The sequence below is a fragment of the Magnolia sinica genome, chromosome 7 (assembly GCF_029962835.1).
Source record: "Magnolia sinica isolate HGM2019 chromosome 7, MsV1, whole genome shotgun sequence".
NCBI classification, from domain to species: Eukaryota; Viridiplantae; Streptophyta; class Magnoliopsida; order Magnoliales; family Magnoliaceae; genus Magnolia; species Magnolia sinica.
In genome coordinates this window covers 55255767-55270451 of record NC_080579.1, presented here as the reverse complement: position 1 = coordinate 55270451, position 14685 = coordinate 55255767, and the positions used below count along the sequence as shown (strand labels likewise).

General features: G+C 38.9%; 1 protein-coding gene across 1 annotated transcript in view; it reads right to left on the bottom strand.

Moving 5' to 3' along the window:
• Positions 1-2422: 2422 nt before the first annotated feature.
• The window catches only part of LOC131251361 (uncharacterized), a 134588-nt gene continuing 122325 nt past the window's right edge, over positions 2423-14685 (bottom strand). The window contains exons 13-15 of the mRNA XM_058252043.1: positions 8328-8399; positions 4046-4171; positions 2423-3017 (exon numbers count right to left, since the gene is read on the bottom strand). Of these exons, the coding sequence (XP_058108026.1) occupies positions 2973-3017; positions 4046-4171; positions 8328-8399 (243 nt within the window). The 3' untranslated portion in view covers positions 2423-2972. The remainder of the gene's footprint in view (positions 3018-4045; positions 4172-8327; positions 8400-14685) is intronic.

Genomic DNA, 14685 nt, shown 5'->3' with positions numbered 1-14685 from the left:
GTAAACATTCAATTCAATTGTCTCCTGTGGGTATGGTCCATTCGAACATTCTATATACTTCATTTTTGGGCTCGGACCCTAAAATTATCTGGTAAAGTTGATGGAAGGAGCAGATCAGATACATAAATCATGGTGGACCTCACAAAGTTTACTCAGCACGCTAAGCGTGTCGCGTTACTCATACGCAATCCGCTTTCTCGATCTAAACGGGGATTGCTGGAAATGGTTACTTCCTCTGCCACCAACCCCGTGGGCGGTGGCTGGTGGTCGGTGCTCTGTGGGCCCCACCATAATGTATGTGTTTCATCCATGCTGTTCATTCATTTTTACATATCATTTTAGGGCTTCACGCCAAAAATGAGAGGTATATAAATCACAGGTTGACTACACCACAAGAAAATAATAGTGAATGGATATCCAGCATTAAAATCCTCCAAAGGCCCACTGTACTATTTATTTGACATCCAGTCTACTGATTAGGTCATACAGGCCCAGATGAAGGGAAAAAACAAAGATCAGCTTGATCCAAAACTTTTATGGCCCTCAAAAGGTTTTTAATGGTTGACGCTCACTCAACACTGTTTCCTATAATGTGGTTAACTTGAGATTGGGATATACCTCATTTTTGGTCTCATAGCATAAAATGATTTGAAAAAATAGATGTGGTCTCATAGCATAAAATGATTTGAAAAAATAGATGAACAACATGGATGAAACATATACATCATAGAGGTGCCCACAGGTTGGTGGCAATCCGTCCACACCATTGGCAAGGCAGCGTGAATATGCAATCTGCATGAGACACGGATTTCACGGATTTTCACGCATAAGGCTTTCGGAGGAAGTTTCTACTTAGGGATTTTAGGTGGGCCGTGTTAGTCTCTCTGTGGGGCCTACGATGACATATATGATTTATCTACACCATCTATCCACTTTTTCATATCATTTGGGTGCATAAAATAAAAAATGAGGTAGATATAAGGCTCAAGTGGGCCACATTACAGGAAATAGTGAAAATTGGGCGCCTACCATTGAAAATTTCTCAGGGCCGTAGAAGGTCCTGATCATGCTAAACTTTGTATTTTTCCTTTTTTATCAAGGTACGTGTGACCTTATAAAGAGATTATATGAGACATAAACATTACATTTGATTCTAGGAAAGTTTCAACAATAGCTTTATTCAATTTCCATTGGTTTCTATGGCCCGGTCCACTTAAGTTTTACAGGTACCTCATTTTTGGGCTCATGCTCTAGCATTATCTGCAAAAATTGATGGCTGGTGTGGATTAAACACATAAATCATGGTGGGACATAAAAAAGTTTCACATGTTAAAAGTTTGTTTTGTATTACTTCAACCATTTAAAGAGAAAATTTCTTAGTAACTTGAGAAGGGTTGATTTTGAAAGCTACATATATATAAATTTTTTGGAGCGCATTCCGCATTAAGCCAAACTCCTACTGTGGAAAGAATTCAATGAAAAATCACTGATTTCAGGGTTAACAAACAACTCTTGATATGGAGCATTTTCTCAATTGCACGTTAGGTACTATTTTTCAGAGTTAATAAACAGACCCTTAATGATCTTATTTCTACCAACATGTCCCTGAATCAGAGCTTAGGGATCGCTCAAACAATCTGATTTTTTGAAAATATTCTGGGTGGCTTTTGCTGACATGCATGTAACCATGTGGATAAGATCCTTCCGGTGCGTAGCCCTGTTTTTAGCGCAGGCTGATTCAAAGCTCTCCCACCACAGGGAACAGTTGATATTGGAGGTCCTCCAACCAAAATCATCCTCCACCATGGTGCACGTATGACATACAATCTATTCATCTGAAGCACCCCACCAAGATAAAGAAAATCAGGGTATTCTAAGACTCAAGTGGGCCACACCTTGGGAAACTCCAAGTTTTAGGCATGACTATACACGTTCCCTATGACGTGGCCCACCTAAGTCCTAGATTGGACTCAATTTTAGGATCCAGTGTGATATGAGGCAGTGCACCTAACGCATGGGATGGATCTGATGCATATTCATCTCACCTAGTAAAACAGGTCAGGCCCTCCGCATGCCTGTGCAAGAGATACTACCACAGTCCTTTAAGAACGGATAGCCAGTTTCCATCTAATCTTTCCCACCATTTGTCCCCTCAGAGAGTCATATCTCCTGCATACCGGTGCCTAGTAGTCTAGCACAGTTCTCATTATATAACTTTGGCCAGCTCCAATGTCCGTGACCGTGAGGTGTCCTAAAATCTAAAACCATGCACGTCGCATAAGCACACAAACAGGGAGGGTTCTTTCTGTGGGTCCCATTTCATATCTAGCATGCACAACAACCCAAAACCCAGCATGATAAAAAGAAACACATGATTAGCCTAGATTGTGGGCCGGTTCTGCTGTAGTTTGTCAGTAAGGGGTTTTGAAGCAGGAGGTTTCAAGCTTTGCCTTCCCAGTTGAGTTGGCAAAAATCAATCCAAGACAGGATTTTTTGCGCCCATTTCCTCTTGTGAGAAATGAGACAAGTGATTGCAGAGTACATCTAAACGCACAATAAGACTATAGCTATTGGTTTCTGCAAAAAACTAATCTCAACTTGAAGTGTATTATAAATAGTTCTTCCAAAAATTGCCATTTTACTAAGAAACTTTGACACTAATGACCATGTTAAGGAATCTAGAACCAGGTTGGAGTTCTGAAGCGTCATGAGCAGCAGCAGAAAGAACATTGAGCAGGCAGATGGATTGTCAATCATCACCATAGGCACACTACAGCCACTGAAGTTAATCAGGGAGTGAATGATGAATTGATCCTGGCCGGTGTCTCTGCAGCAGAAATACCCAGTGCTGATCTTGAGGTTTCCCACTTGTGAGGTAGTTAGTTCCAACTTCCAACTGCAAACCATGAAGAAATAATCTAGACACAACAAATAGGCAGGAACATCTGAATGATGAGACTTCAATCGATCACTCATCCTTCCTCATCGGTTGACTCTTCTGGTGCTTCTTTCAGCCACTGCAACCAATTCCCACATATAGGTCAGCCTTTAAGGTGTGAGTGTTCAATGAATTAAGAAATATGATATGTTTGATGTAGCCATTTGCTTGGCCAACAGAGTACACGGGGCCCATCTTTTGGTTATCCAAACTGTTCTGTGGTGGCTTATCTACGACCAGCAGACATCTCCATGATCACCTGCCATCAGAGTATCTTACCTATCAGATGTGGCCCATTTGCAAGCCACCAATGAGATTTCTACAATCATCTGACCCGAGATGGATAAGTAGGTAGGGTTACTGAAAGGTAGACCCTATCTGAACCATTTCTGGTTCAAACAGTATTATTATGGCAACGGGATGCATGCACCTTCAGGCGAAACAGTACTATTATTATTATTTTTCCATCCAGATGTGCATGCACAGGTAAGGATGATATGCTGTAAATCTACAGTGCTGGCCAGTATGCACATGCATGGCTGTCACAGGAATGGTTATAGTAATAGGGGAAAAAGAGTGCATATTTATTATGTTCTGCCCTCGAAAGTAAAGGGGAAATGGAGAGGACCAGTGCCAGGAGTTGGGACTCGTCACCTTCAAAAATGTGGCAAGTATGCAGAGGAAAGATGATGAGAAAATTCACTCAACGAGAGATTGAAGAGATGATTAATGAAAAATGTGCGAACATGGTGTGTGTGCAAGGTCTTGGCTACTCATACAGAGATCACCATGAAACTCCCTGACCCAAAAATAGAGGTTCAATTGTCGGGTTAGCCACCCACATAATTTAATATAGACCATTGGTGAAATTTCTACTTGAGCAAGTCTCATTCACTTGATGAGAGAACAGCCATGACTCTTTTGGCCAGGAAAGGTTATTGGTTGCGGGCTTACAGAATTCATGATACATCCTATTATTAGGAAGTGAAATAAAAATAAAAATCTCCAGTTAATGATTGTGGAGATGCAACTAAAAAGGAAAACTGGCTATTGTAATTAATAAATAAATTATTTACATCGATGGAAACAAAGTTATTTGGTGTGTACCTTGATGAATTGTTCTGACTGCTTCACAAATATTTTATCCGACTCATCAGCTCCTTCTTTCTCTGATTCCCATTGGAGAATCGCAGCTTCTGACACAATTTCTTTGTCATAAAGTTCATGCAAAACCTGCCAAAGAAAATTATAACATTTAATCCAGTATAACAAAAAGGGACGGACGCTAAAGAAGAATAAGGATTTCAGAACTTTGCATGTTATATGAGCGCAAAGACAATAGTTATAGTCATTTCAAGAGATCTGAAAATGCTTTTGACTTGTTCCTAGTGTCAGTAACAGAATTAAGGAGATGCTTACGTATTTTTATTATTTATATATTTATTTTGTTTAGGATATGAGAGGATATGAGGCAGTACATGGAGGATATGATTTTGGAACAAAAGAGGAAGGATGCACATCTAATAATTTTTAGAAGTGCATCCATATACAAGTCACATAAATTTCTTTCTACTTAAGAAGACAAAAACAATCAATATGTAAGGACTGCGAGTATACAAGGAGGGAGTTTGACAAACTCAACTAAATAATGGTTGTGGATGTTTACATTAAGAGATGGATGAAAGGGAGTAAATTAATAGGTGTCCAGCCTTCCAAATGGATTTTAAGCATCTACTCCCTGTCCCACCACTTTAATTGGCATACACACCTCACCCATTCCAAAAGTTGCTTATGCTTATCTACCGTCCTCCACAAGTTCCTTAGGATCTTTTCCAACCTACTAATCACATTGGCCAAATGCAGGAACATAGACATAATAAATTAGCATATTTGAAAAGCCTGCCTTTATCAACATAATTTTGCCTCCTAATGGCAAATATTCGTTTTCCACCACCCAGAAAATTTCCTTTCAATTCTCTCCACCAATGTGTCTCAAGCATGCCATAAATGCTTTCCGATGCAAGACGAGATTGCCTTACGCCTTACACCCAAATACCCTAGCAAGTCTGGCTACTTGTCACTATCCGTCCTTTATGCCTATCTTTTGTCCCTCTACATAAGTTCCTTCAGATCTTTTCCAACCTATTAGTCACACTAGTCAAACCAGTGTTTTAAATATTGACGATATCAGCTGATATATCCCACAATATATCTTGTATTCCACTTGTGTAATACGAAACGCGCTAGTAGTGCCGATATATCCCACATATTCGATTTAGTGAGCATTTTCAATTTTCAATCCATGTTTTTTGCTGTAAATCATGTTAAACTAGTGTCAAATGATTACAAATCTACGATTCTTCATGTTTTCCATGAAAAATCATGGATTTGGAACTTCAATTTCAGGATTTGAGGGAGATGAGTCAAGTTACGGAAAATTGAGACAAAAACAAAATTTTTCAATTTCTCGCAAATTAGTTGCAATCCAAACACAAAATTAAACATGTATGTAACCTAATCTAGTGATTCTTCTTTTGCTTTTGAATGTATTGCTTGTGTTTCCATACATCTCTTCTTACGGTTTATAAATTATATAAATAGACTTTGAATATACTTGCATTAGTTCAATTGGAAAGCGCATATATTAGGACCCCATATAAAGGAAACCCCTAGTATGTGCACTTTTATTTTTTTTTGGGTAATGTTTTGATTTCTAAGTATGTATTGTTGTCTTTTTTCAACATTCCTTGAAGTTTCATTGAAAAAATCAACCAATTTCCCAATGTTCACACTTCACATGTTTCCCAACAACAGTGATACATTATGCGATACAACCAATATATCCCATGTGATAACTGATATGTATCCATATCCAAAGGGTGCGATACATTACGCGATAACGATATTTAAAACATTGGGTCAAACACTATAACCAATATTCGAGATATCGGTATCGTGTTACGCATCGTATCATTGGGATATAGATACATATTGGATATCACATGGGATATATCGTTTGTATTGGGTAATTTATCGTACTTTTTGTGAAACATGGGGAGACATTGGGAAAAAAGTTGAATTTTTCAATGAAACTTCAGAGATTGTTAAAAAAAGACCATAATACACACTTTTAAATCATAACATCTCAAAAAAGAAGTGCACATAGTAGGTTTCCTTTGTATGAGGTACTTAGCTATGCGTTGTTTGACTAAATTAATGCAACTATGTTCAAATTGAATGCATAACATTTAGTATGTATGTGATAATCATTTCCTCAAACACTTACTTTGAAACTAGTCTCAATTGACAGCTGGCTGAAAGGAAATTTCAATATATATATAATTTTTAATTAAAAATGATTTTTATATTCCGAAAATTGACAAGGACTTAACAAATCAATAGACCAGCCCTCATACATGCTTGATTTTTATTTTTCAAAAATTGACAAGTACTCAACAAATCAATAGATCGGCCCTCGTACATGCTTAATTTCATGTTTGGAGTGGAACATTGCAAGCAACTTGAGAAATTTGGAAATTTTCAAAAATTTCCCCAAATCCGACTACCTACACTCAAATTTCGAAATTAGAGTGTATGTGATGATCATTTCATCAAATACTCTTAATACTTCGAAATTATTATCAATTGATAGCTTGTTGAAGGAAAATTTTGAAAAAAAAAAAAAAAAGCATGGAGAACATGAAGAACCAATGGATATCAAAATCAAAGCTCCAACTCCATGATTTTTCATGCAAAACAAGATCCAACGGATTTGTAACCATTTGAAACTGATTTAACATAATTTCAACCAAAAAAGGATCGGAAATTGAAAATGCTCGCTAGATCGAACATATGGGATATATCGGCACACCTGTACGTTTCGTATCGCACGAGTGGGATACAATATATATCATGGGATATATCGACCGATATCGTTGATATTTAAAACATCGGATATAACAAACCGAAATATTTGACAAGGTTGACTTTATCCATGTAATCATGCCATCTAATGGAAGATATTTGCTTTTCAACCCTGCTCTACCTGGGCTAGAGACCAGGTAGCCACCACTAGCAGGCAGAATTATTCCCCCATTATCTACAAAATGATAGTAAGAAGTTTCTCCTTGATAAGGCAACATGTCATGACAAAAATAAGCATTGCAAATCCATTATGTATGTACATCATATTACAATTCTACGCTTCCAGTGACTCTAGAATTCATAAAAATATTAAGTAAGCTTTCTTTCAAATTCCACATGAAGACACTATAGGAAAATTTTAGTACTAAAGGTTGTTTGATGCAAGGTTATACCATAATGGTCTAGTGGCCATAACTGCCACCACCTTTACTGTTGCGATACGAGCCGTAACAGCCTTTTATTTATTTATTTATTTTTTATGATTATCATCAGCATTATTATTATTATTATTTTGAAGAAAACTTGTATCGGCCTGTAATGGATCGTTATGGGTCATTTTTTCTGTAACAGCCATTACGACCACGTAACAAGTAACATCTACCACCATTACTGTTATGTAATGGCCTTTGCGGCCCTATTACGACACACCTTGGTTTGATGGCTTTAAGAACTATAACTTCTGCTTTCTTTGTAGGCACACATACCATCAATATTTACCATAAGGTAGGTATAATGCTTTTAGATGCATGATATTGAGTCTTCTTCTTTTCTAACAAGAGCCTTTGTACATGACCTAAATCATTGTAATCAGATTCATTTCCAATCATTATTTCTCTACTAAGATTTGTTTCAATTTTCAAATTATAACGCTCCAATTCACATTCCTTTTGACTTCCATGTACTTCCATAATGGTCTAGTGGCCATAACTGCCACCACCTTTACCGTTACGATACGAGCCGTAACAGCCTTTTATTTATTTATTTATTTATTATTATTATTATTATTATTTTGAAGAAAACTTGTATTGGCCTGTAATGGATCGTTATGGATCATTTTTTCTGTAACAGCCATTATGACCGCATAACAAGTTACATCTACCACCATTACTGTTATGTAATGGCCTTTGCGGCCCTATTACGACACACCTTGGTTTGATGGCTTTAAGAACTATAACTTCTGCTTTCTTTGTAGGCACACATACCATCAATATGTACCATAAGGTAGGTATAATGCTTTTAGATGCATGATATTGAGTCTTCTTCTTTTCTAACATGAGCCTTTGTATATGACCTAAATCATTGTAATCAGATTCATTTCCAATCATTATTTCTCTAATAAGATTTGTTTCAATTTTCAAATTATAACGCTCCAATTCACATTCCTTTTGACTTCCATGTACTTCGAAAAAAAAAAGCATGCCATTTGAGTGTTAAGTTTTTCACTTGTCAGCAAAGAACTGTTTACCAATGCAAATAAAGGAGAAAATTCCCTGGAAGACTCCAAGCACATCTCTTCAAATTTCTGTATCACTTCAAACTGAAAGAAAGCCAGACATAAAAGACGTTAAGATGATCCACTAAAAGACTATCCAATACAGTCTAATAAAGATGAGAATAATTAATAAGAAAAGATGAAAATAGACAAGCATCTCATCATTCATAACGGATTCATAACCAAGACAACTGAAGTTAGCTGAAGATCACTAGGGGTGGTGATGAAATAAAAACTTTCTCGTATAAATAAGACCCACAACAGTAAAAAGGCATCAAGACTGCTAGCATAAGATGTATTTATGAAAAGAATATTGACACATTCGTGACTAGTTATGAAAATGATATTCATATCATGAATGTGATAGAGGCTATGCTTTCATCTACGCTTCCATCTATGAAACAACAGAACAGAGGATATTTATTCCTAAGACTGGGAATATCACAAAGCAGCAAAAAATAAGTGCAGTGGAAGTACGAAACATCATGCTACACCTGATTCAAAAGAAGAAGAAGAAGAAGAAAGGAAAAGGAAATTAACCATCACCTGTAAGGGCTTGTTCGGATTCATAGAAACGAAAGGAAAAGAAACACAAGTTCCCATGAAACTAATTTTCTATTGTTTGTGAAGACTTTTTTGTGAACTCCGTCTTTTTGTTGTAAAATCAACAAATGTATTTTCCCACATCTCCCCCTAAGAAAGGCATTTTCCCACGATTAAAGAAAAATGAATTTCTCAAGAGTTCAACTGATGTAGGACCGATGCATGAACCAATTAACTTGCGAGATCAAGTAGTCGAATTAAGATATTTAACAAAAAAACAAACAACGCTATAACCATCACAAATATCATGAAAATCAAAAGAGCATCATGCATAATCCTAGCCTAAGCTACCAACATTGTAACACAAAAACATTAAATAAAAAGAAACTAGGATCTAATGGATGTAGGGACACCCAATTGGCATAGGATATAGTTGATTTCAAAATAGAAAACCTAATACAACCTAGGGTGAAAATTAGGATTTGGATAATTTGGGAAAGTAGGAAAATTAGGAATTTTAAGTTTAGGATTAGGGTTTCAGGAATGAAAGAAAAGGGCTTGATATAATGATGATGGGGAACCAAAAAAGGAGCAAGGTGGGATTCACATGTATGGCCGTACAGTCACACGTGTGGCGTGGGGTTGGATGGGTTTAAATTGGTTAAGGTTTGAATTGTGGATGGGTATGGGAAAGTTGGGTTTGGGAGAAGATGAAGATCTGGGATGGAAGAATGAAGAACTTGAAAAAAATACCTGGATTGGGGAGAAAAAAGAAGATAATGTGAGGATAAATGGAGACCCCGCACCTCCGTTGATGAATATTAGCCTCGCACCAATCTTCCTACCAAATCGCATGAAGATGGAAGAAGAAAGCAAGAGTTGTTCTACTTTTTTTTGTTTTTTTCTTTTTTCAAATCACAAAATCCAATGGAAGAGAGGTCGCGCGCCTCCTCTTTTTATAGATCCAAGAAGTTTCAAAATTACAATAATCCCCCTGTCTTGTGAATTTTAACGAAAATAGCCATAGTCTAAATAAAATCAACTAAAACACTCATAATGTGTCCGAATATAAAATAATCAAAAACTAAATCCTAAAATATGATGAAGTCTAAAACTGATGTGGATCATCAATGATCAATGGCCCGATCATGTGATCCATGCGATCCATGGCCCAATCGTCGCGTCCCTCCAATCCAACAATCTGGATTACTCCAAAAAGTAGCCCATGTGCATCTTCCTAATGTGGGGTCTTCCAAATGCTCGCATATGCACATGGGGTCTTCATCACGATCACTGGTACTCGCTTAGCCACAGAGAAATTTGTGCAGCCCACCTCATCTGATACATACACAAGGGCCCAGGTGACATGATGTCCTCATCAACTCTCCTCAACTGAGAAGAGTTCGTCTCCGGCGGACGAAAACTCCTGTAGCGCTCCAAAATGTCTAGATCTAAATGTTGTAGCTCGTCCTCAGTAATCCACATACTATATGAAATCGGCATGTGCTTCCACTTGACAAGGAATTTTTGAAATCCTCTATGTCGAGTGGAAACTGCTTGTACATCTAGTACGTCTTCTATCTGTTCGCTTCGAGTAGGCAAGGAAGGTAAAGGTGGTAATGGCTCGGATGATTGGTTAGGTAGGGGCCATGGATTTGGGGCTAGGTCATGATTTGTGGGAGGGTCTGTGGATGGATCAAAATGTGAAGTAGCAAGACCCTTATATTGCACTAGATCTTCTACATTAAAAGTATAACTAATTCCCATGTTAGGTAGAAGGTCTACTATATACGCATTAGGACCCAGTTTTTGTATTATTTTGTATGGTCCTGTGCTACGCGCTTGTAACTTTTTAATGGCCCCATGTGGGAACCGTTCAGGCCTCATACGAACCATGACATAATCTCCCACTTGAAATTCATGAAACCTGTGATGAGAATCAGCAAACACTTTGTATTTTTCATTACTTACATTAATTCGCTTCCTGATCTCACTATACAACTCATGTATGTGACGTGCAAACTCATATGCGGACTCAGATGGCCTATGGGACACAGATATAGGTATGAGATCTACAGGTTTCCTAAGTTTGTAGCCATGCACAACATCAAATGGACTCATGCCTATGGACCTATTGATGGAACTATTACATGTTAACTCGGCTGTAGGCAAAACGGTATCCCAAGTTCGGATGTGATCACCCACAAGACATCTAAGCATATTTCCAAGACTCCTATTGACAACTTCAGTCTGACCGTCTGTTTGAGGGTGATGGGCAGATGAAAACTGAAGCCTTGTTCCCATCATGTGTCATAGTGTCTTCCAAAAATAGCTCATAAAGCGTACATCATGATCAGACACTATGGTCTTAGGTAGACCATGTAAACGCACTACCTCTCCAAAGAAAAGCTTAGCCACATGGGAGGCATCTGACGTTTTCGATCATGGAATGAAATGGGCCATTTTGGAAAAAACGGTCCACAACCACAAATACGGAATCGTGTTTCTTGATAGTTTTCGATAGTCCCAACACGAAATCCATATTAATGTCTTTCCATGAAGCATGGGGTACTGGCAAAGGCATATGCAATCCTATATTTTGCTTCTTCTGCTTTGCCAGTTAACAAGTCCTGCATTGCCCAACAATCTTGGCTACATCTCGCTTGAGGCTTGGCCAATAAAATCTATCCTCCACAAGGGCAATGGTCTTGTCTCTCCCAAAATAACAGGCTACCCCTCCTGCATAAAGTTCCCAAACTAGGAAATCACGGAGAGATATACGGGGGATGCAGAATTTGTCACCTTAAATAGGAACTCATCGATAATGACAAACCCGTGACTGTCAGTCGACTGACCATCTCGTAGTGATGCATAAAAATCTCCAAAGTCTGGGCATGTAGGATACTTTTCTCTCAACCGATCAAACTCAATCATTTCCACTTTCATACTTTGGAGTAGAGCCACACGATGACTAAGGGCATCAACAGGTTTGTTCTTGACCCCATCCTTATGTTTAAGAACAAAGGAGTATTCATGAAGAAATTGGACCCATTTAGCATGCCTAGGGTTTAGTTTCTTTTGGAAATTGAGGTCATGTAAGGCCTCGTGGTCAAAGAACAAGATAAATTCTTGCAATAATAAATAATGCTGCCAATGGCATAAGGATTAGACGACCGCATAGAACACTTTGTCATTGGTGGAATATCGTTGCTTTGCCTTATTCAACTTCTCACTAAAATAATCAATGAGGTGCCATTCCTAACTGAGCACGCCACCTATACCTACCCTAGATGCGTTACATGTGACCTCAAAGACTTTAGAAAAATCTGGAAGGCGCATGACGAGGGCTTCGCTCATCCTGCCCTTAATCTCCTTAAAAGCTTTAAAGGTAGCTTTAGTCCATACAAACTCCCCTTTCTTAATGTAATCCGTGATGGGAGCCATAATGGAGCTAGATCCTCAAATGAACCGCCTATAAAAGTTGTCAAGCCATGAAAGCTTCACACTTCATGAATATTGCACGGTTCAAGCCATTCTACTATGGCATGGACTTTCTCCAGGTCCGTTCTCATGCCCTCAGATGATACGATGAACCCTAAGAAGATAACACTCTTTGACATAAATGTACACTTCTTAATATTAGCATTTAGCTTTTTAGTTCTGAGGACCCCGCAAACTTACCCCAGATGATGTAGGTGGTGTTCCTTTGATGTGTTATTGATACGAATGTCATCAAAACACACCACAAGGAACTTACCCATAAAGGGTCTCAACACCTGGGTGATCACTCTCATAAATGTTCTTGGGGCATTAGTCAAGCCAAAGGGCATGACTAGCCACTCGTATAGATCATCCTTCGTCTTGAAAGTTGTCTTCCACTCATCTTGTGGGCGTATACATATTTGGTGATACCCGCTCCTAAGGTTAATCTTTGAAAACATCGTGGCACCCACCATCGTGTCTAACATATCATCAAGACGCGGTATGGGAAACCGGTACTTGACCGTGATTTTATTGATGGCTCGACTATCCACACACATGTGCCACGTGCCTTCTTTCTTGGGCGTGAGAAGCGTTGGCATGGCACACGAACTCATACTCTCTTGAATAAAACCCTTTCTAAGGAGCTCATATACTTGCCTCTTCAACTTTGCATGCTTCGTAAGATTCATTCGATAATGAGGAAGGTTTGGTAGAGTTGACCTAGGGACAGGATCAATGGTATGCTGGATGTCCCTCATGGGTGGAAGCTCATCTAGTAAGTCCTTTTGGAAATACATCGTGAAAGTCATCCATAATTAGCTTCACCTCAGGGGGTCACTCTACACTAACCAAGGGTGTAACTTATCTCGCCACTAAGGCGTACACCATTGAATCTACCATAGTCTCTCTCTCAAACTCCATGTCGTTGATTACATGGAGAGATTTAGGTTGGGACTTCCTCGTATCCCTTGGGTTACCCAACTTCCCCTCAGTTTTCTTCTCTGCATTGCTTTTTGGTGGGAGAGGAACTAAAGATATATTTTTGCCTTGATGCATGAATGAACATACATTTGAGTGACCGTATATCGTCACATCGTGGTCAAATAGCCAAGGTTGTCCCAAAATGATGTGTCCAACGTCCATAGGTAAGATATCGCACCACAACGAATCTGAATATGATTCAAAATTAACGGGAACGAGACATCGCTGGGTAACAGGTATGGAAGATGCATCCACCTATGACACTCTATAGGGCTCAGGGTGTGGTTCAGATTTCAACCCCAAACGGGACAAAGTGCTAGTGGAGACCACATTGGTACAACGATACTATCAACGATCACCATGCAATTCTTTTCTCCACGTTTTGCATAGGTGCAAAATATCGTAGTCCAACGCCAATTATCATTCTCCTTAGCATTGGTCAAGGCACACCTGACTATTGCAAGTGGTGTGGTCTTCTCTTCTTCGACTTCTTCATCACTGGTACTATTGGTGTTGGGCTGATAAAATTCTTCTTCAAAATTGCCCCGTTCATCTCCTTCCTCACCATCGTCAATTACCAGGGCTTTGTTCATCTCTTTCAAAGGACATTGATGCGCAAAGTGACCAATTCCATGGCAATTAAAGCATCGCATTTGCTCACCTCACCTAGAGCTAGCACTTGCTATCCCCTTTTCTTTGACATCTCTAGGGTTGGTTGGGACCCAACTCGGGGTCTAGACTGACTCCCCATGTTAGGCTTAGCCCCTTGAGAGTAAGTCTTGACACTTGGATCTCGAGAGTCATAACGCTTACCAACTGGTGCCCTGAGGTAGTGTTCAATGTCTTGCACCACTTGGTACATGTGGTCCAATGTACCAACATCACGAGAATAAAGTTCTCGTTGGATCTTAAATCGAAGGCCCATCCTGAATCTAAACAATGTAACCATCGGATCCTCGATGTCACATCGCATCATATACTCCTCAAACCTAGCGATGTAATCTGGAACAGTCATGGATCCTTGGCGCAAAGCTTACCACTAGCCTAGGAGCCTCTGACGATAAGAAAGAGATACTTTTCTTTAAGGACCTCTTTCATCTCAGCCCAATGCGCAATTGTGGGCTCTCCTTTCCTTTCAATTTTACATTCCATGTTGGTCCAAAAAAGTTTAGCCTATCCCACCAACTTCACCTTAGCAAATCTCACTTGACGGGCATCAGACATATCATACCACTCAAAATAGTGGTCCATGTCTGCCAACCAATCAAGGAATGCTTTTGAATCTAAGCGACCATCTCAACTTTCACACCATTCATGACTTGTG